Consider the following 23,944-nt stretch of genomic DNA (forward strand, 5'->3'; position numbering starts at 1 on the left):
TTTCGCTTGTTATTCTCTTGCGATAGATTTCTCTGAACCGTTTATTCTGTTGCCGTTCGAGATCGCGTAGAACTCTCTTTAATTTCTTCCGACGCGCGCACTCCTTGTATAAGATGCATTCTCGATTATTACTTGCAAGACGATACACGCCATTGACACTTTTGTCGGCCATTTTTGGGATATATTGGAATTGTATTAAATTGAGTGGAATTTTCTCTCGTTATTCTACTTTCAAGCTTCGCTGACGCTATTTGCGGATTTACCTTACAAATTTTAACGCCGTTTGCGGCTTTTCCTTTTTTACTTCTTACCCTTGATTTACGATTTACTTCATTATTACCTACCGGATTGTGCTTTCAGCATCGATATTTCGGAGTGGAAAAACTGAATTTTGGATTTTCGATAAAACGACTTTTGCTTAGATTATATCGGATGGAAATACACGTTTTACACCAGGAATCCAAATCAAACAAAATGTCGATGATATCGATCGATCTGTCAGTCTGTCGGTCTGTATTCTCATTTCCGGCAAAACGGCTGAACCGATTGGAACCAAATTTGGTACACATATTCTTAGACATAACAGGCAGAATCCGGCATGCTCAGGTGTGCGGGTGGTATATGTACTTTTTTGACGCTTTTCAGTTCGGTCACAAATCAAAAAATTATGTGCTCATGCGCAATTCATTTTTTGACACTTCAAAATTTTTTATTTATTTGCCTTATTTATTTGCTTTTATTTTTGAGCAGGCGGGTTTCACTATACGTTTCAACTGTACTGCGCCACACGGGCCGCCGCCCTTTATCAGAAGCAACTCCAGTTAAAATTTCAGGAAATTGGTCCACAAATAAGAAAGTTTATTTTTATTTATTTACCCAAAATCGTCCTAAAATCTTCATTTTCATGCCTACTTTCTGTCAGGAAATGTTAGTTTCCATGACAGAGGCAGACCAGACTGCGTTTCCTGTCGCTTGTCACTTTACTGGTAGCACCTGTCACTTTACCCGCCGCACCCTCACTTTACTGGGCGCATGACATTGCTAAATGTCTATAATGACTCCTGTCATTACTGACATATTAACATTAATTAAATGTTCTATATAAAAATTGAAATTTTATATTAAAATACGGGTAAAATTTAATACAAAACTCGTCAGTAAAATGACATTACCTGCCTCGTACATTAAAGTACTCGGCCCCAAAGGGTCCTCGTACTTCAATATTTTCTCGCCAGTAATATGTCATTTTCCTGACTTCTAAATAAATAACTATTTTATAAGTTTGTAGGGGTTATTCTTGTGTTTACGGTCACTGCAGTTAATTGTTTGAAATTCGCTGACATATCTAAATTTTGGGATTTTTCCACGCAAGCCTCAAGGTACATTCTTTGCTTTTTCAATTTCCTTTCCCACATTCTATTGCACGTACGTATCTGGCGATTGAATCTATATTTTGTGGATTCTATTTACTTGGAAGACATTCCTGAATTTTTCTTTGTGTCTTGCGGGGGTTACGTTCTGATTTTCAGTAATGTTTTAAAATTTCATTGTTTATGAGTAACCCCTCAAGTTTATGTTTAATATAACTTACGTTCCAGTTTTCATTTACCCTTATATCAACGGTAATTACGCGTAACATCAGGTTTTTATCAAGAATCTTTTTCACTCAGATAGCCGCCATTTTGTTAGGAAATTACACGAAAACAAAAACCACCTGTAAGTGTCGCGCTTGGAGTCTAGATAAGGAACGAAGTCAATGGGGCGAGCGTGTTACAGTCAATTATTTATACTTATTTGGAATAATTCCTATTAAAGGAAATTGTAACAACTTTTGCAACCACTATTTGTTCGTAATTCGTTAATGTCGCCAGAATAGAAGCATGATCGCGTTGGACGCTTTAATATTTCGTTGGTGTTGGTGATTATGAAGGTGATTACGAGTATACCAAGGCCCTTCGGGCATTAATCAATTCGTTCATTGCCGAGGCATGTAACCCGGGTTTGAGTGTGTCGGTTTCCTATTTCCTGGTACCTTTTGAAAAGAACTCTTTTGTTGTGACAGCTTTGACTACTTAAAAGGTAAGATTTTATCAGTTTTATATTATTACGTGTACCTCCAATATCGATCTTTTTCTCAAATCCTGTAGCCGATCATCATTGGATTAAGGGAATTTAATTTGCACTTATTAAATTGATTTGATTGTCGTTGAAGAACAACAAATCAGTATTTCCTCATTGGATCATTGTTACTTCCCTTGTATCTGGCCTACGTTATTTAATCAAAGACGTGTGCCGCTTCATAGCGAACGTGAACGAAAGTATATCAGGCGATAACCAGCGGTAACAAGAAACGTATTGCGAAAAGCGAGCGCGGTTGCCACGATCTCTTTGGCCGTAATAGTTTTATTCCGTTATGTTTAAAGTCGAGCACGTGACAAAATTCAGATTTACTATTCGTTTAGAGGGGTACGTCGGTCGAGGAAGACCCGTTTCGGTATTTCTACCGGGCGAGATTCAAATAGCGAAAGAAGTGGGAGAATGGCAGCTTCTTGCTTGAGTGCGTACTATTTGGATGCGTATCAAATTACATTCTAAGACAAATTCGCGAGCAATCACGTATACTGTTCTGTGCATGAATATTTTTATAGCTGAGTTGTAGCTAAATTGCAATGGCGTCGTTGAGCAGCGTGTAAGAAAAATCAGAAATGGACAAAGTGGGAGTTAGCTGCCAGATTAGTTAGTAACAAGGCTGTTAATTTACGAGTAATACATTTTACGCGAAGGAACATTTTCGAGTAGGATCGTTTTTAAAATCAAACGAGTAAATAAACTGATATTAAAACTCAATGCGATAAACTAAGAAAAACTCTTTTCGAATTGTTAACAATGACGGCTGTTTAAATGACGTCATTGGACAGTACGTTATGCGATAAATATCATTTTGTATACAACGACATACGACAGGCAATTTACAGGTAATTAAAACGTAAAAAAACAAGTATTAATAACTTGAGCAAAATTAGTATCAACACAGCGGAATATGCATTTTATTCCTTTTCATGATCACTATGTCCAGATTGCATTTTTGTTTTGCGTTCATCACGTACCACTGAAGCGGTATGTTTCCAAATTTCTAAAGGGAGCGCCAGTTTACGGTGAAGGAGCGTCATCAGGAGTTTCATAAGGATGCCCCTTACGAAAGTAGGCAAAACGCTGACTTTTTGTTCACATTCATATGGTCCTATCCCGGAAGTCGCGTGCACCTTAATGACTAGTCGTGGCAGAGGCGAAGGGTCGCTCTGACATTTGCATAAATAATTTCGGTTGAAGTAATTTTAATATTCCTAAAGCAATCGACCCATTAGAATCATTTGCATGAACAGTTTTGTTCATCGATTGGAAAATTTCCAGTTAATTTCAGTGATACCATTCGTTTGGTGGGATTAAAATTGTACGCGCAAGATGTAACCATTTCGGTGATCGCTATAAAATTCCGTCTATGGGAGAAAGGTGTCTAAAACGTTTGGTGAAATTCATATCTGATTTTGAATTGTTCCGCGCCGGGAAAAAAGTGTTTAATTTCAAGAAAGAAATCTAGGTTTTGGGAAACGTGAATTTTTTGTTGCTTTCTCGTTAATGCAGGATAAATTCGCACAGTAATCTATGAAAAAACCAAGCCTTTCTCATTGAACATTATTGATTTGCATTTCTAGAAAAATATTGACGGTAGCGAGAATTTTGAGACATCCAACGGCTATACAAATTAGACCCACATTCCATTTGAGCCTGGGTATTTTAAGAAGTATCCATTTCACATAGGAAACCGATTTAATTTTGTATGCGTTTTGAGAACGGTATTTTTCAATTTTCAATTTCTTATTGTATAAATTGATTTAGTTATTATTTGGATCCTTTTAATACTCTAAATCATCAGAGAAAGAATTTCATTTTTGTAAAATAGTACTCCATGGTACAATAGCTAAAATGGAGGCGACGGTTAAGTTGGCCCCCGATTCCCCAACTAAGGTTTGGTGTAGGTACCTCGATTTTTGAGAGAACCATTTCAGAGTACCCTCAAATGAAAAGATACTTTCCACACGCTAAATCATTTAATTTCTATTTCTCGTTCACTACCTTCAGAGAAAGGATGTAGACTATCGTATTCCAGAAGTAGAACTGTAGTATTTGCGATAGCGAGTTTAATTGTTTAATAAATAAATCTCTTTGATTAAGAATCACGTTATGTTATAACATTCCCGACAGGATTTGTTATGAAATAAAAAGCCAAACATTTTGTTACGGGCACAATACAAAGTAAGTGCGCGGAACACTTTTCTTTATACACACAAAGGGATTTTCTGGCTTTATAAATCCAAAGAAAATAAATAAAGTATTGGAACATGCCAAAACCATTAGCTAATCCTTTATAAGTGATTCTATAGGGCCCAACTGAACTCAATATGAGCTAAATTTATTATATCGAAATCACGTCAACCTACTTTTTTACAAGATTATCCAGGCTTGTTAATCTTGAAGGGTCGCGATATTTCCCGCCTCCCCCCCTCCTTCCGTTCGATTTGTTTTTTAATGGCTCTATTTTGAGCGTTACGTGCAAACTAACGGCATATATGAATGGGGATACACCTCTGGTACGCGTCATTACGTTCAGCCTTTCAGCTGCCGCTTCTTGTTTCTTATCCTTCCTGTCATATCTTGACAGGAAAATATATACTCCTTAGGGTTCTTACTTCTTTCTTGATGTATTACCTATAAGGATGACTGGGCTTATATATACGTTAAACTACTCACTCGAATACTCGAATTCTATTATTACGGCGACTTGTTTTCTTTTGGGAGTTGAGGATTTTTCGCTTATTTTTCGCAGTAATAGATTTTGCATCGCAAATTGTTTTGATATCGAGCATATTTGTGCGGAACATGCAGATTTAGCCCGCGGGCGATGTTAATACTCAGGGATTTATGAATTATATGAATAATTTGTGAATTACCGTACGTTGTTAATTCATGGATTAAGCGATGCTTTTTTTGTTGGAAAAGCGTTTTTCGCAAAATCGTCAATTAACCACAAAGAAAGAGGGTTGCGTTTATGGGAAGACAGTCAATCTGTCATTGGCGTAAATTATAGACACTACAAAACAAACGTTTTCATCGCTTAGCGGGCGGCTTGATACTCAAAATATCAAAATTAATATTTTTGCGAAGCAGTTTTTTACCTACTTGAGAGATTTTATTGGCCCTGTGTGCCATTTTATATTTCGCAATAAATGTCCAAACCGGCGGCGAACTTATGCCCACTCTTTTCGTTGACTTAGTCCTTTAATTTTCGGTCAATTACGAGCGAACGCATAAATAGCGGTACTCGGTACCGATTGACCACGGAATCGCGTAAATGGTATTAGGGGTTGAAATGACCTGCGATTTACAGAACCAACGTTGGAGACTCAATGACTCCACTTCATGAACTGATCAAATTAAAACATAAATCAATAATTGTAAGGCGCGATTAAAAAGGAATTAATTATTCAATTAATTCAGCCGAACAATAGTTTCGCGCGGCTGAATTTTAATTAATTATAATTAAGCACAATGCATAATTTCGACGTCAAGTTTAATCAAGTCTGCCCTTTTCGGGGCAATTGGACCACTAGGTTTCGTGAATTATAAACAAAAACGATAATAAATGAAAAGATATTACCTTTGCAAGATTCCTATAGTGCATTCGACCTGAATATAAATAAGAAATGCATGACTACATTTCACAATTCACTTCTACGATTCAATTTTGTCGATTTGTGTACATTTTTAGTAACGGTCTACGCATTGAATTACTAAATGGCACTCTATAAAGACCTCTTATTGACTAACCTCTCGAGTGCTTTCTTTACAAGTTAAATATCCATTTTCTATTTATTACTTTCTGGAAACTATACGAAACGTGAACGAGCCCAAGCATTTTTGGTTATACAATCGGTCGCGTATCAAGTTATGTTAATGTATGGCATTGAAACTGCGTCCAATAAATTTACGAGGTGACACACATTAATATTTAGAAAAAAGTCTTGCAAAACTCGTTTAGAAATATCAATTTAAATAAATCGACACATTTTATGGTAAAATTTAAGTAGCGTCCTTATACCAATTTTCCTTTATAAAGGACGGATCACTTCAGTACTTAACTGCAATTGTTGACCATTTTTGGATACAGTTTTTAGACAAATTTTACTACAGTTTATGTCATTTGTTGTTAATCAGAAGGAATTGAAACTTTTTAATGTTTTTTCCTTGTTCATTTTGTTAGTATTTAAAAGATTGGGAAAAACTTATATTATAGACAGGATGAAAGGAAAAATATAAAACATCGTTGAGAAGATTAAGTAAATGTAAGACGTAAGAAAAAGCAATGGGAAAAAGATAAAAATTGGCAAAAAGGACCATAAAACTAGCAGAAGAAAACGAAGAATAAAAAAGAGATAGGGTATTCAACATTGTGACGATAAAGGTAGTGGAGAAAAGAAAAAGAAAGAATTGCTAAAGGAAAAGTGACAAGTAGAGACTACGGTAAAAGAGCCGAGAACAAATGATGTAAGCAACAATAAAATAAGTCTCCGAATTAACATGAGAAAACAAGAGGAAAATTATAAAGAGGAAGAGAAAGAAGAAAGGGAGCAAGTTAGACACAGGTGACGAGTTGATTAACGAGTGTTGGTATAGAGAAAGATTAGAAACATGGCAGAAAAAGGGTAAAGAAGAAAGATAACAGTAAAATAGGGAAACGAGACAATAAGATAACGGAAAAATAAGGCGTGGGGTTTGGAGAGGAAAGTAACAGGGGAGACGAAGGATGGAAGGAGTACAGGTAGGAGGCGGAAATGGTAAATAGAAGGTAAAAGAAAAAGAGAACATCAAGATTATGTTCTGTAATTGGGGGGGGGGGGGTAACTAGCAAGTATGAATTTTTTGGAATTTTAATAAATAAAATGGAAATAAAAGCACTGAAATGCACAAAAATGTTATAACAACAAGGCCTAAAAAAATCGGTTCGAGTTAAACGAGGATAAGGGCATGCAGAAGAAAAACTTTGTCCGAGACATATGACGTGTTTGTTCTCGAACAATCTAAACTCGGAAGTGTTCGGGATTTGCTATATATGCAAATCGAATTATGATTCGGGGCAGTTCTAATTTCCACGCCTAAGTGATAAATAGTTCGCGCTGTTATAAATTGTGTATTTGTGAGTGATAAATTGTAATTACTGATATAAATTATTCTATTTTAAGACTAAATCTTGTTAATAAATTGTAAATAAATAATAGTAATAAAATGTCTCTATAATAATATAATGATAATAAATAAATGACGTAATTCAATTATCGTTGCAAGACGTTCAGGTGTGGAGTTATGCCAATGAAGATAATATAAAACATTTGATATGAGAATGTGAAGAGGTAGAAAGAGAAGGAGAACAGAAATCTTAGTCGGAGAGAATTGCTTGAACAATATTACAAAAAAAAAGACAAAGAAAGGTAAGTCAATAGAGGAATGGGATTAGGGTGAGGAGAGCGAACAAAAACGGACATGAAGAAAGAGAAAAAGAAAGTAAAAATTATAAGGAGTAGAATCAGCAACAATTATGTGACCAATTATAAAACATTTATTCTAGCTTGTTTTTAAAATTAAAGTAATTGGTGATGTGCACTCGCCATTGGTTATGAATAATGTAACTGTTAAAATTAGTTCAGCAATGGAGAATATATTTAAACCCAACCCCAATGTGTAGAGATACACGAAGGTTAGTAAACGCTTTTAATGCAAATTATTTATTTAAGCTCTTGCAACTCCAACCGTACCAATAGCACAAAATCGATATTTGTATAATTGGATTTTATATATTAAACTTTCAAGCCAGAGAAGTCATTTAATGACCACACACTATTAATTACTTACCTATAACATGGATGTGGAAAATAGGATTTTAAATTATTAATCCGCTTAAAATGTTAATCGGCTTTATACTGAACTCTTCTAGCAAGCCGTATTTGCTTTTATCTGAAATCTTGACGTACAACAATAGGGTAAAACCAGAACGGTGTAAATATATCGCCAGACAAAGCAATCCAGCGAACAGTTTGTTACTACATTTAAATAAAATCGGATTTCGAGACGGTAGTACAATAAAATCGTGAGAAAGCAGCAGTTTGCACTTGTGTTACTACACCTACATGCAGCAAAGGAGATAATCGCCATTATTTTCTCAGCACGTGTGTAAGACGTGTTCGATAAGCTGCTTTTGAATATTAAATGTATGGGTAATGTTTTGTTCGGTATGGTAACAGCACAGAATATACACGTCATGTCTCTGGAAACACTTCATTAGAAGTGGTCCTAAAGCGAGATAGGATAGGAAATTATGGGAAGGACTGGAATTAAACACACATCTCTATGAACACCATTAATGGATCGGATCATAATTATGTTCCTTTACCATAAAACATATAAAAAAAAGGTAGAAGCAAAATTGTTCTAACATCTAGGTACGCTGGATAGTACAATCGAGACGTTGTAACGAAATGTCCGTTTTCGTACAGAAATTATATCAGAATTAATGAACGCACTGTACATTGGTGGGAGCTTCCACCTTTAATGAACACCCGGTACTTAGGCAAACTAAAACGGGCGCTTTCTTACAAGAAATTTCAGATTTATGTATTTCCTTTCTAGGTGTGTACTTTTTCAATTTGTAGCGCCGTTTTAACCGCTACTAAAGAAAACCAGCTGCCGAACATAATTGTAAAGTTTCTAATTGCTCCCATAGAGATATGATATTTTTGTAGCATCCGCCAGTCCTCGCCACGAGTAAGCAGGGAAAAGTGTTAGGACTTCATCTCCGTTAATTAAGTATTAGCCGATTTCAGTTTCCCTGTTAATTTAAAACTATCATACAAACAGGCAAGGTTGCTCGTTTTCACATAGTTAAACCTGATAATGTGACCTGCCGCTTGATCTCAGGATTCCGGTACGCGATCGGTGTTAATTGAGCTACCCAATTTCGGAATTTCAACCCGGTCATTTAGTAGAGTATAATTAACCGTAATTAATCATGTTACCACAAACCTCGTCGCATTATATTGTGTCTAGTGTCCAATGAAACGCGCTCAATTGGCTTGGATTTTTAAGCTGGTCCCAGATTTTTAGGATAACAGGGGATCGAGTAATTAATTAAAGAAGTTTTAATTTTCGGACGCTATAACTCGAGTACGTCGCCGATTGGAAATTCCGATGTTCCCTTTCCGTATTTTGGGAATTCTATATAAGGTGACAAGGATGATTTAGGGGATTCTATTTGCTTTTTAGCTTTCGTGCCAAAGAGTTCAATTTTTCATATTACTTGCTTTCCTTTCAGTTATTTTGCGTTAGACACCGTTAGTTAAGTTGTGCTTCCGTTCCCGTTTTGGGTAATCGCTACCGTTGCGACGAAATTTCGGCAGCTCGCGCACAAACGATGGCTTTTAAAAAAATGTATATACAGTAGAGATGAAATTTCATTAGCACCAAAAGAAAAAAATAATATCATAAAGCAAAATAGAACGGCCTGTCCCTGCCCACATCTTTGATGTATAACGGCCTCGGAACGATTTGACGACGGTTGCCCTAGGAAAATCAGCCGTCTCCAGAGCTTCTAAGCAAATGCATTAGCAATCGAAAGCAACAAATCAAATATCGGTATCTACGAGAAATAAAATGCAGGAGAGCAATACAATAGCCCCTTTACAATTAATAGCAAGGAAGTATGTAACGCTTACCTATTAAATTTTACGGTAAAATTGCAGTATCACGACGGCGACTCAAAATCAAAACGGTTCTTTACAAAAACTACCCAACTAAAATATAAAAAAAACTCCCCTCTAACTATCGCATTTGAATATTATAGCAATCGGCTCCAGAGAAAAGAATCCCTCCGATAAATACGTACCTACCTTTATAGAAAGCGACTATTTCATCGAGCGAGCATGGTTTTTTCCTGCTCGCACGACAAATCGGTAAGAACGCATTCAAAAATCCTTCCTTCACTAATTTCGCAGTTCCCTGCTGTCCTTAAAACGTGAGACCCGGTTTAATCGTCTTGATAAATCAGCGCGCATCTAATGACACCAATCCCCGCCTTAATTGGAAGATGGTATCTGCAATCCAGTTATTTAATTATGGTTAGTTATGGTTAGGGACATGGCCGGGATCAAATTCCAAAATTAAGAAACCACAACCCACTAAAAAAGTAATTAACGACACTGCAGCTAAAGCTATTAACTCTCGCCCTTCCCCTCTCTTCTCCGAGGAGAGCTTTCGAACCCTACAAAAACAATGCAAATATCTCTACGGGAACCGTTAGGAACCGGATTAATTATATACGGGAACTGATCTCCTCGGCGGCCCAAACGACTCTAAAAATTAGCGCAGTTACTTCCACCCATCTCCTAACACAAACATTTCCTAACGAAGCACCTCTAGATACCGGGTGTCATCATCAAAACTGGTGGAAAATGAGTGCTTTGTTACACCGTTCCCGTGTGTCGTAATTGTGGTATAGATTATTATTCGCCTCAACCTTGGCCAGAAGCAGGGTTTGCAATTCTTCTAGTGGCGCTCGAGGTACCACACTTTCCCGCTGACTCGCCGTTCCCACCGTTTATTTTGTATAATCAAGTGTACATGTACATATAATTATATCTTCTTGTGTCTACATTACATTTTTTTTGAATTATACCGTCTAATTTTAAAGCAACCGTTTGTGTGCGGACTTCCCGGCAATTCAGCGCAACGTTATCAGGTGTTTTATTTCAAGGAAATGCATTTGGAAACTCGCCGATAATGAATTCTTCGGGAATATCGATGGTCCACATTCATTTTCATTTTTCTATTGTGAGCCGTGACGGAGTGCACTTCATTTTAATTAAACAGCTAAGGCGTTAGTTGAAAACGCATAGAATTTTAATTACTATCATCCATACTTTATTAATCCCTGGCAATTGGATTCATTCATTTGGGGAAATTGGGGATAAATTTTCAAAACGAATTCACCTATAAACTCCAATAGGAGGATATAATTGCGTTTTTTCCGCCATTTGAATTTTCCGTAGTTGAAGTGTACCTTTTCTTTAGGTTTCGGCTGATATTAGCCCTCTTATTTAAAAAGTATGTACATTTTAGTTTATCAAGAGAGAAAGGTTGCCTTTGATTTTCTTTTAGGGTTTTAATTTTAGGGTTCAAATCCTATTTTAATTGTTTCCAGTTTAACGGACCAATACAGATTCAGTTTCATTCTGCTGCAAGGACCAGTTTAAGTTTCGGAGATTTTTTACCTAAAATTCTCTCGACGTACGAGTAACCTTGAGTTAAATTCACCATTTATCTGCGAGTAGCAACATCGGGCACCTGCTGATAATGAGCGACCATATTCTGGAGTTGGGTCACAAGGTCAGGATCGAAATTGATAGCGAGAATCAATTCTCAACAAAGAGACAACTTCCGTAACTTTTAGCGTATTGGTATTAACTATTTTTGCCCCTTCTGCGTTATTTATGCCATCACATTCAAGTAATTTGTTATTATTATCTTTGCGATTTAGGTTAAGTTATGATCGAGTTAGATACGTGAATGCTATTGGAGTCTGCCACTTCCTTATGAAAAAGTTGGCCAATTAAGGACCGTTCCTACTTGTAATAAAACTAATACGAGTAAAGCGAGGCCCTTCGGGCGTTGGTCAATCAATTGCAGGTTCTGGGATCCGAGAATTGAGCTAACTTCTTGGCGTCAACGTTTAATTTTATGCAAAATAAGCGTTGCCTTATGTGTTTTACTTGTACTTGGCCATATACGGAGTATCCATTACTACTCTGATATCTTCTCAATTTCATACAAGGGGAGTTAAGATAGAAATTGAGTGGCGCTCAACCATTGGTAAGTGCAACGAAAATGCCCAGAACTAACTACCGCTGTGGAAGATTCGCAAGCTATTATTTTGTATTTACCCTGAGCTGATTGGCCGTTTATGCGACGGGTTTGAGGAACCGTAGGACCAACCTACCCGTTACAAAGACCAATTCAAATTACTACAATAAAAATGACTTATTTACTTAGATAGAACATAAAACACGCAATGTTTTTTCTTGTACGTAACAGTTTCAATTACGTTTATAGGAATTGCGAGTTAGGAATATTCCTTTGGCTTAATTACGTCATAGTCAGGGCAAGCTTTATCATGTGTTAGGGGAAGGTTGAAGATTAGTACTGGGTGGGAATCCAATTTAGGGCATATTATAATCTTTGATACGTATCGTAGTTAAAATGTTACCGTCCATAAGTGTGGGTGGCTTTCATTTGTGATTAATATACAGGGTGTTTAGATAATTTAGGGTATCTGGGAGATTTTGTGTATATGGTTAGAGTGCTATGTACCTTTTCACATGTGTTTTATATTTTAACAATTTGCAGGACTTCAAAATTCAAGTACGACTTTTACAATTATTCAATTACGATTTTTATGATCGGCTTGTGCGATGAGACGGGGGTTCTATTTGTTTTATGTGAGGACGTAAAATCTTTATTGAATTTGTTCTTGTATTGCTATAATCTTTTATTAATTGTTGAATAGTAGCGTAATTGATTTTCAATCCATAAAAGGGGCCCAGTTGAAAATCTTTCATAGACTTGCAAAATTCGTTCATCAATACGACTTAAAGTGAACGCATTATGGGACCGTTGTAATTGTTGTAATAAGTGAGGACCAAAAATCTTTAGTAAGCAATTCAATAATGATACCTATCCATAATTTTACATGAATTTTGGTTAACCCTATTAAAATTAACAATCAAGTACGTGATTGATCTGTCAGCATGTAGAATGGGTAGCCATAATTCAACATGTCACTGACAACATCTCGCATCCTCTGAAGGTAACGGCGTTTAGGTATAATGGACATCATTGCGACCATAGCATCCTCATCGTCACAGTTGGAAAAATCAGGGATGTCATCGCCCTCTTTCAAATTTGAGGGATTAAACAAAATTGCGAGTAATAGAGCCCACCCCGAATATTTCTTCAAATGCTCTAGTAGAATTGGAAACGGAAACAAACTGTCAGGATCGCTTCCGAGTTCTCGCAGGAATAAACAAAAGCTCTGATAGTACTCCTCTATCAATTTTGTGTAATGTTGCTCTCTCAGCTCTTTGTCGGTGCTTAGGAAGATAAAAAATAGAACTTCCATTGCCGGCGGAGCGAGATGCATCAATTGCCAGTCTACTATGCACAACTCTGTGGGACAATCGGGGTCGTGTGGATTCTGAAACAAGGAAGCTTGCAGTATCTGCCCGATGGTAATTAACACTTACCCCGTATTTGAAGAGAAGGTTGCGTATTTCCAAATCACCGTGAATTATCACGGCATATTTCATGTCATCTCGACTAATACAAGAGAAATTTCTGTAAATGACTGGTAAAATATTCACGAATTCCTGCAGAGCTTTCCGCTCCTCTTCATTTTGTTGCGAAGGGTAGGAGGTTAGAATAGCGTTGGTCAAAATAGGTACGGCTTTCAGGGCAGGCACCTTCACATTGCTGAAGAAAAGGCATTTATGGCACTGATCTTTCCAGCTGTCAAAAATTTTTGGCTTTTGGTCACGCATTGCGTACGACAGCGCATGGAACTTGCCAATTTCCCTCATGACAAGCGAAGCGTGAGGGTAGTCGACGGATATTCGATAATTTAGAGGTCTAAAACCCTTCATTTTCACGTTCTCCATTATCAACGCCTCCCGCAGGTACTCGGTTGACGAGGCGTACAACTTGGCGAACGCTTGAAAATTGCGCTCCAAGTTTTTATCGCGCTGCAACTCAAAAAACTCCCGTAGTATTTCCTTGTAGGTAAATATTTCGCTTTTATAGATCTCGCGGACCGCGAATGTCTCTCTAAAGGTTCCTTCTTGCGGTGCCACTTTTAAGACTAAATGAAGGGTTCCGTTTGTATCATTGACTGTGACGTTGTAGATCAATCCAATAAAATTGTCGCCACTTTCCAAACCACTGCTTGATATTTCGATTGAGCGGTTGGTTCCATCGGGAAACGCCGCCTCAACTAAGGTGCGAGCTAACTTTTTGATCTCCAAAGTGATGGAAGACATTGCCGAGCACGTTCTAAGAAAAACAAAAAAAATAATTTTTGAAAATTAGAAAGGAGGTGGATTTCCTTTAGACGTCAGGTGGTGTATTCCAATTAACAGAGGGGATATTCAGCTTGTGGGTAAGCCAAAACTAAACACTAGAGTGCGCAAGCATCCTCCAAATATCGACCCGAAAACTGTGCAGTACAGTAAGTGTAGAAATTAAAATATAGCACCCACCTCTATCGAGTTTTGCTTTGGAGCTCGATCTGTAGGTATATGAGAAGTATAGATATGACGGCGAGACGAAAATCACGATTCAATAATCATGAGACGTGAGCCTTGGTCTTACACGTGTAGTTATTTTAATTGTAAACGTGACAAACCTTTAAGATTTTCGATACACTTTGTGGAATGGAAATGGACCCAAATATGTCGCATGTCACTTTGATTTCATACAGTAGATGTGTATAATCGAATTAGTTATTTACCTAACAAGTTCGGTAAGTTAATTTTCCCGCATGAGCACTTTGTTTGCAGCACGACCGTAGGGAGTGCTGCATTTAGTGCGAATGCAGGAAAATTCTTTCCGAAAGAGTTAGGTACAATATTTTTTGTAACGAATTGCGTAAAAAAGGTCAAAATTAATAAAGTTTTGTAAATTAGCTTTTTTTTAATCATGAGTTGGTAACACAATCATATGTTTGGTTGGTAACATTTTTACCCACTTTTAATAATGCACTGGTCACATTTAAAACTTCCACATCTTTGGTTAATACATATTTTGCCTTTGCAATGAGTGCTACTACTGGTCACGGCATTGCATCGTTTTCACTGAATATCTTGAGTTGCGTAAATACACTCGTTACATTTAAAATCCTTGGAAGCTTTGTGTGTGTTAATATGTGCTTTCTTAAACTGCATATGCGAATAGTTGCAGAATATCACTGGTCACATTTTAAGACGTTTTAACAATAAATTTTACTTTTTCTTGAGTTCCAATTCTGAAAAATAATTTGATTGGGTTATAAGTTCTTGTTTATATATTTACGTAAAACTTAGTGTACGTCTGTTTCCGATTAATCGCACTAAATACCCTCAACCAACGGTTTAATTGATTTTACAGCAGATGACAGTTAACCATGACATGGACGTTCGTCGACTTCAATAAGTACTACCAACCGAAGAACGCGCATAACTCCTTCTCTCCAGCGGAAACTAAAAAACACCGCGATGCGGGAAAGTCGTTTTCCCGTGCATCGAGGAAGCTTGGAAACATTATCTTTCCATTCAATGAGTACAAAAAACCATTTTCGTTGTTCGGCCAAAAATTGCGGTGCATTTTTTTTCCAATTTTCAAAAACTAGTTTCATATTCGTTATTTTCATCTTCAAAAACCCCCAGATACCAAATTTGTTCGCACCCCCATTGAGAGTAAAAATTTTAAAAAATGTTTGCAAAATCAGAATGGGCATACACAAAACCTATTCATAGATATGCCACCAGTCCTTGTAACTCTTATGGTTGCTGAGATAAACGGAAGGAATGCAAATTTCACCACTTTTTTGAGGGGGACTCCCAAACGAAACACGTTGGAGTGACTTGGCGCATGTATCGATCAGTACGCGAAATAGCAGAGTGGGACATCAACAAAAAAGACGTTTTTAAAAACCCTATAATCCAATAGGTGAATCTAACCAATCCGAGGATACACAGAGACACAAAAATTCCATCTAAATCCGTAAAGCCGTTTAGGAGTTCAGCCACAACACACGTACAAAAGGATTATTTATACGAGTGTTGGGGATTAAGTCATGGTAACTATTTTTTTGAGCTCTGGTTCGAAAGCCCTGGCGTAAAATCTATCAATGGCAACGATTGTCTCTAACATGTGGTCTCCTTTCTCCTGGTGGTGGCCGACGATGTGGCCACAGCATATTGTATATCGTGTCCATTTTTGACCTTCACTGAATGCATGTGACACCCACCGCGATGCAGGTCTTATCGATGGCCCGTGTTTGAATTTTCTCTCTCTTCCACCACCCACTACCGCCGCGCCATCCGCAAAATGGCTCCCAGACGGTCGGATTTGTTATTGGGTTATACATAACATCCAAATATCAACAATAATAAAACTGTTTAAAAAATATACCACCAGCTCTCCAGCCTACTATTACCATCGCTATCGTCGAAAACAATCATCGTCTGCGCCGTTTTGATCACCATCACATTTAAGATTTAAATTTATACAGTGTGTCCCAGATCGGGTGGGATTGCATGGGTAACTTTCTTATTATTAAAGATAGAAAATTGGTTAAATGGACAATGTTTTGCAGTTTTAGATCCTTATTTAAAATTTCTTTGTGGAAATTCAAAATGTCGAATAGGTTCGACGTAAATTCAAAAAAACTAAAATTGGTCATTTCCTTTAATGTCTTATATCATCGAAAGTACAAGAGATATACAAAAAAGTTTTATATAAAAGTTACTGTCTTTCATACGCCTAATTTAGAATTGATGTTAAAACAAAATTCAAGATGGCTACCTTTGAGGAATATTTACCAACTTCCTAAAGTCAAATAGGCGCGATATTGGATTTTTAGATTATTTGATAGATTTTTTAATTCTCTTTTCATAGCATAAGATTGAAAATAAAATACCAGTTATATCAACGGTTTTTGTATTTTAATCAAGTAGGCTATGATGAATTAAAAAAAAACAAAACAAAATCTATTCGAGGCAACATAACAATGAAAACAATTACATCACATGTTTAAAATACTGGCCATTGTTAGTGAAACACACTTCAAGACAGTTTGCTTTAGGCAACGTGTTGCCATTGATACTATAACACGCCTTTAGAACGGCTTCGCGCAGTTGTGTTATTATTACCTATTAGTATAGTATTTACTTCCATGTACTTTATTCTTTAATGTACAATGTACACAATTCGTGAAATGTGACCTGGGTAGCCAGCTCAATTGTTGGTAGGTACCATAAACGGCATAAACCTACCCTTTCTGCGAACCATACGTTGTCTAAAAAATCCTTTAAGGAAGTTTATTGGAGAATTTGTAAATAATGGTGAGCAGTTAAAGTTCCATCCAAGTACATGACTTCCCATTATGCCATATAATACATTAATTTCAAAACTTAAATTAAATTAAAATGATTTCAGCGTGAAACTCATCTAGGTTTTCCTGTGACGAGTAGTGTTCATTATGTCGATTTGAACACTCTGCAGAAAAATAAGATTCATCTGTCCATATACTCGAACTGGTAAAACTGTTAGTTTCGATATTCTTACGGATAAACCACCTACAAAATGAGACCTGGAACAATCCATCAATGGTAATACATTGTGTAAAGTAAAGCGAAGTGTCTTGAAATGTTTAAACTGAATAATGGCATGGCATTTTTTCGAGGGGATAGTTATAGTAGTTATACGAGCATTTTGTAGGTATGTAAGTATGGATAATACATATGATAGTCAATAAGTGACGTCATAAAAGTCAAAATTTTTCTACGCTTACTTATATAAAATTTTGGAGGGAGTTGTAACGCTCAAACCCCCCTTCCATGAGTGCGCTCCTGATATTTTAAACATCTGATGTAATTATTTTCATCGTTTTGTTGCCTCGAATAGATTTTGTTTTGTTTTTTTTTTAATTCACCATAGCCTACTTGATTAAAATATAAAAACCGTTGATATAACGGGTATCTTATTTTCAATCTTATGCTATGATAGCTCGTTGAAAAGAGAATTAAAAAATCTATAAAATAATCTAAAAATCCAATATGGCGCCTATTTAACTTTAGGAAGTTGGTAATTAATGTTCCTCAAAGGTAGCCATCTTGAATTTTGTTTTGACATCAATTCTAAGTTAGGCGTATCAAAGACAGTAACTTTAATATAAAACTTTTTTTAATATCTCTTATACTTTCGATGATATAAGACATTAAAGGAAATGACCAATTTTAGTTTTTTTGAATTTACGTCGAACCTATTCGACATTTTGAATTTCCACAAGGAAATTTGTAAGCATCTAAAACTGCAAAACATTGTCAATTTAACCAATTCTCTATCTTTAATAATAAGAAAGTTACCCATGCAATCCCACCCGATCTGGTCATTATTTTTGGCAACAGAGGTTTGTGGTTTTATGATTTGTCTTATTTGGGAACTAGAAAACTTATGAAATGTTGCATGCCGTGTGCTGTCAGGATACGTGGTGTCTGTTGTATTACACAGAAAAGACCTACATCAACTTGTTCAATGTTCCGCCTTGAAGATTTACTGTTACGCGTTACGATCTCCCCATGTAACACAACCACCGCACATTCCTGACAGCACACAGCATACTAGGTGTAATAAGTTTTCTAAATATTCATTCACGAATTTCTCAATTTTGTGTATATCAACCATATATTTCACGTTGTCGTACAGCAATTTGATTGCTTTTTTCAAAAATCTTAAAAAACATAGCCATTGCATTTGAAAATCAAACCACCAAGACTGACTGTCATTTACCAAAAAAAATCATTCACTAATACTGACTGCCAAATACCTCCTCGCTTATTTAACGACTTTTCCTTTTTGCGCCTTTTTTAATTCATCTTCTCTATTGCTTTCTCACTGTCCACCAATCAAACTTACTTTAGCCACCAGCAAAACTTCGAAAAAAAGACCGCCTGCGCCTATAATTCATATTCTGATGGAGACCGTATCCGATTCATGGTATCTTTGTTACCTAGGATATATCATATACAGTGAATTTTTTTTAATGCGAACATAGGAGTTTGCATGCAATGTAATTTCCCTATGTTCGATTTTTAAAAAAACACATCAATCTATTGAGTAGTTCAAATGAGTAGATAGAATTGACAGCTGTCATATTTTTAAAAATACCGCCGTCCAATTTAATTACGAAATCGGTTAGGTTATTGCTTAGAATGTCAAGGATGACACTTCGAACATTTTATTGTAATTGTTTTCGGTATTTATTTTCTTAATTTATGTATTGAATAGATCAAATTAGTAGAATACCAGGTGCACATGACCTACAAATAATTAAAGGTTGGTTCACAATGAGTTGTGGTGTCAGTGCGTGGCCTGTGAGGTCAAGTTATCGTAAGTTTAAGAAAAATGTATCTGAAAGTTGCTATGGCCTCACATGGCTTCTTTAAAAAATCTTACCGAGTGCTCTTCATCATAAAGACTATAGAATTGCTGTTCATAGTCTCACAAGTTGCGCGATTTGGGAATGTGAACCGCGCACACCTCATAGATTGATGTGTTTTTTTTAAAATCGAACATAGGGAAATTACATTGCATGCAAACTCCTATGTTCGCATTTTAAAAAAAACTCACTGTATGTATTTTGACTGCCACGGTTAATATGGTGATTCACAATTCTTGTTGTCGCCTTTTTAGTGCACTTTCACTTTCAAACAATAAAAAGTGCACTTTTGCGTTCTTGATGTTCGTCTAATTCACAAAGGCTCCGGAACTACACCACTTGCATACAGACTTGGTACTGGTGTCATTCGATCAGAAATCAATAGTATATCCGTGAGAGGCGCAGCCGAACACGGGAAGTCATGCAAGCACGGAAAAAGCATTTCTGGACGTGTAATGAACGATATTTTTTATTATACTTCTTTTAAATCCATAACATAAAAAACAACAAACTCGCTAACATTTTTATTTTGTAACAGTTATAGAAAATGCGTTTTCATGGTTACTCTCAAATCATTTCAAAGGCGATTTCTTTAATTAGTTTATTTCAGATAAGGTTGACGAAACGTCAAAAAATGTCACAAATTCTCAAAGAAATTTTATCTAACATTTCAAACATCTACGAATTAAAACGCAAAATACTTACATTTAAACCTTACAACGCCTATATAGATTTTCTGAAAATTAGTTTACTTCCCTGTAAATTTGTATTTTAAAGCAATATTTTGGGTATTTATATTCAATGCACGGAAAGAATCAAAGGGACCGGGAAAAGTTTTTCCGTGCGCTAGCCTGGAAAAGGCCAGATACCATTATTTCTAATACAGGTGTAAATAAGGTGATTTCAATTAAGTATAATAAAAAAATTATTTCGTGTTTGTATTCCCGTAAAGGCATGAAATGTCCATAAGGGCCGTTAATCGAAAAAACAAATTCGCCTCCTGCTCTCAAATGGCTTAACGATTTTTTTAAATATTAGTAGAATAATCCCTTCCCACTCCTTTGGTTAATACCAACCGTTCATCCACGACATGTTTAGGATTCCTTCAGAGTCATCCTTATTTATTGTTCTAAAAAGTATTTTTTCCTCTTTCTTTTCTTGAACCAGTTCCTTAATTTTACTACTGCACTACATTTTTATTTTGTTAAATTACCCCACATACATTTTCGACCGTCCCGAGTAATATACAGTGTGTTCGAGATAAGAGGGTCACTCCAGTATCTCTTTTATTTGGCGAGCTACGAAAAATATAATTTTATTACGTAATAATCGTGTAAATGTCGCGCCTGCAATGCACCAACAGAAAAATTTCTGAAACAACAAAGCAAATCCAGTGGGGCGAAGAACAGGTTATTCTTTAAGTAAGCCCATGGGTTAAATTCCCAAAATATTCGCTTCGGTGAACACCCTTGAAACAAAATGAGGAAAACTATGATACAGATTTTAATACAAGGTTGGTTTTGTGGCTGATGCTAATCGTACTTATACTAAATATTGAAGACAAGAAAAATGCTTTGTCAATAAAATACTCTCACGCACAATTTTTGTTCCCAGCAATGAGTAAGGTTCACACGAAGGTTTTTTTTTCAACGTTACTAGCTACCACGGTACACCGAACGCGCGTCTATTTGGTCCTTGACCCGTATTATAAAAATGATATCAAATTGTTATTGCCATTGCTCTACCTGGACCTCTGTACCCCATTGTCTTAATGCAATCCGAATTTTGGTATTGGACGTTTTTGAGATTGTAGAACAATGTTTGATAGACCTTCTTCCATTTAAGAGGATGGGAAAAGTGATCTTGAAAAAAATTGTTTGCCAGAAGAATCTGTACGTAACCCCAAAAACCACTCAGCCAATGCTTACCATTATTTTGAAACACCTCTCTCGTAAAAAATAAGGGAGGGTTATTTTGAATCTTGGGGCTTTGTTAGTCCAAATTAAATGAAAATGCCATTTCACAAAATCCAATTTGAATCAATTGGTTGATCATGATATGAACTTCGACTATTAGCAGAAGATTGGAAACTTTGGAGAGAAAGTTGAAGTAAAATGTTCAGATGACGGTTCTCCGTTTACCAACATCATATGACACTATCTTGGCAACTTTTTTAGAAATCCTTGAAATGACGCAATAATTAATTTAATCTTTCTAAAGACCTTTTTGTAAATCTACCGATTAATTTGATTAAAAACCTTCAAATACTTACAAAAGCAGATTCTTACAGAACAACGTATTTTCTTGAACACTCAAAAACCTTAGTTTTTTTTTTAATTTTTGAAGGGAGATTTTTGAGATCTTCCCACAAAAAATTATTAGAAGAACTTGATTTCATGAAAAGTAACTAAATTTTATATCATTTCTCTTTAGTCTGAGATTACGTTAGTAGAGCATAATCGAATTTTATACAGACAGATAAAGTTATCATTTTTGAGATTTATTCTAATTCAAACCGTTTAGGCATTACAAATCATAGAAGGTCTAAAGGGTGTCAAATTTACACAGGTGAATTTTCCAATAAATTGTATGGCTAGTGGAATGGGGGTTTACAGTATAGTTGAATTCCGCAGTTCTAATTTAATAAGCGTGTACCTGAAACCATAAAACATTTTTTTGGACAGTAAAAGTTTATTTAAAAATAGAGGCTGATTAGCAAAAAAATAATGAACATGTGCGGTTTTAAAGGTTTATTCAAAACGATATGATTGTGGCGGGCTCTGTGACGTAATAAGCCCGACCAATCAGCTCCTAGAACCATTCAGATGACATAACGACTTGGCAATATTGCAGGAGAATGGCATTTATAACTTGCGTCATCTGTCACAGGCACTTGTCACTTTCGTGCTAGATGCAGTTAAACATCCCTCTCAAAACGTCAAATGTGACAAACGTCAGACCCTCGCGTAAGGTTGCCAGCTCACTTCTACGTGATTGGTTGTAGGTTTATGACGTATTTAGACTGAAGCGTTTCAAATTCGGACTAAAAACACAGCTTTTCAATAATTTATTTTGGGTTTTATTTTACTCGCAAATAAAAATTGAGGACACACGGGTCTTTTTATTTTTAATGTACTTTGTGGATCAGAAATAAAAAATGAAGGCGGGATGACCCCATTGTAAAAAAAACGTCTGTAAGCGATTGGTGGGATTGACAAACGTTTTCTCTGCGTCTTTTGATTTCTATAGCGCATTCTTCTCTTAGTAGATTAAGGAAGGTTATGGTAACAAGATCTAAAATTCGTATTTTAACTATGTTGCTCTGCTTAAACCACAGATAAGCTGTAACGATTTATTTTCACCCTTACGAACCAATATTATTGTTTATGGTTTATTACTTGTTGAAAGATCTCCGTAACGTTTGAAGCGATTTTGATAGATGGCTGCATCTATTATTGGAATTTAACAACGCAATTTTACCGCGCAGTGGTTGTCGATTGCCACCTTCCTTTTCCTTCATACGCCGCACGTCGCTTAATAAAACAGTTAAAGCGTAAGGTAGAACGTATGGAATTTTAATTGCTATCTTCCGTGTATTGATCTCTGGCGATTGGATTCATAACTTTCCGAAGTAATTAGTTTTGACGGGATACACCTATCAATGCTCCTAATAAGGATATAAATTTGCGTTCTTCCTTTCTTATTGTAAGTACGGCCATTTGGCTTTCGTTTATTTAGAGTGTTAGTACCTTCTTTAGGTTTCGCCTATAATTTCTTCTACTGCAATTTCCATCGACAATTGCTGCTTCATCGATGGTTAGCCATCTTATTTAAGAGGTAGGTACATTTTATATCATCAACGAAGGGGAGTTACGTTTCTTTACTTACGTAACTTTAAATGTAAGGACCAGTTTAAGTTTAATTTCAAACTCCGAACACGCCTAACATTACACACGATTCTACTCAGTATCTTTATACCATAATTTTGCAATTTCAGTTGCACATTTAGTATACTAAGAGTTTTGGGCAATGAAATTAATAATTTTGAAAATTTGGGGGAATATTTTGTATTCGTATTATACGCTGTCTAATTGTGAAGACAATTTTACTTTGAGTTGATGTTTGATAATAAACCAGTATTTTTTTCGTACCTAATTTGATTTGTACTGTTATTACTACCCTCGTATCTTCTCAATTTCATATGGGGAGAGTTTATAGATAAAAATTGAGTCGCGCTCAACGCCATTGGTAAGTGCAACCATGTTAAGAAGATCATATGCCCATAACGAAGTATCTCTGTGGAAGATATAATATGGTATATTACGCTACAGTACAGTCGGTTATTATGTACGGCATTTTAGGATGGGGTGCAGTAGCAGATTGTTATTTGCATCAATTAGAAATTTTACAGAAACGGATTATTAAAATACTTATGGGTAAAGACTATCGCTACCCTACCAATCTTCTGTTCGCTGAATCGGGATTATTAACGATTCGACAATTGTATCTGCAAAAGATTGCTACTTTTACTTTTGAGCGCAAAGATACATATAAAGTGCCTGCCCATGAACATTATACTAGAAGCAACCAAAA

At 36.1% G+C, this 23,944-nt stretch overlaps 1 protein-coding gene across 2 annotated transcripts; it reads right to left on the minus strand.

Moving 5' to 3' along the window:
* Window positions 1-12,806: 12,806 nt before the first annotated feature.
* LOC116179377 lies at window positions 12,807-14,446 on the minus strand. 2 transcript variants are annotated; one of them, XM_031499163.1, is made up of 3 exons: window positions 14,412-14,446; window positions 13,404-14,205; window positions 12,807-13,354 (listed from the first exon to the last, which is right to left on the minus strand). In XM_031499163.1, exons 2-3 carry the CDS (start codon window positions 14,190-14,192, stop codon window positions 12,884-12,886), a joined length of 1,260 nt encoding a protein of 419 aa, XP_031355023.1. In that variant the 5' UTR covers window positions 14,193-14,205; window positions 14,412-14,446; the 3' UTR covers window positions 12,807-12,883. The 2 variants fall into 2 exon arrangements, with proteins under 2 accessions (XP_031355023.1, XP_031355022.1); XM_031499162.1 differs by having other exon boundaries at window positions 13,404-14,368; window positions 14,412-14,428.
* Window positions 14,447-23,944: the final 9,498 nt, after the last annotated feature.

Source organism: Photinus pyralis, unplaced genomic scaffold (genome assembly GCF_008802855.1).
Source record: "Photinus pyralis isolate 1611_PpyrPB1 unplaced genomic scaffold, Ppyr1.3 Ppyr1.4_LG8, whole genome shotgun sequence".
NCBI lineage: Eukaryota > Metazoa > Arthropoda > Insecta > Coleoptera > Lampyridae > Photinus > Photinus pyralis.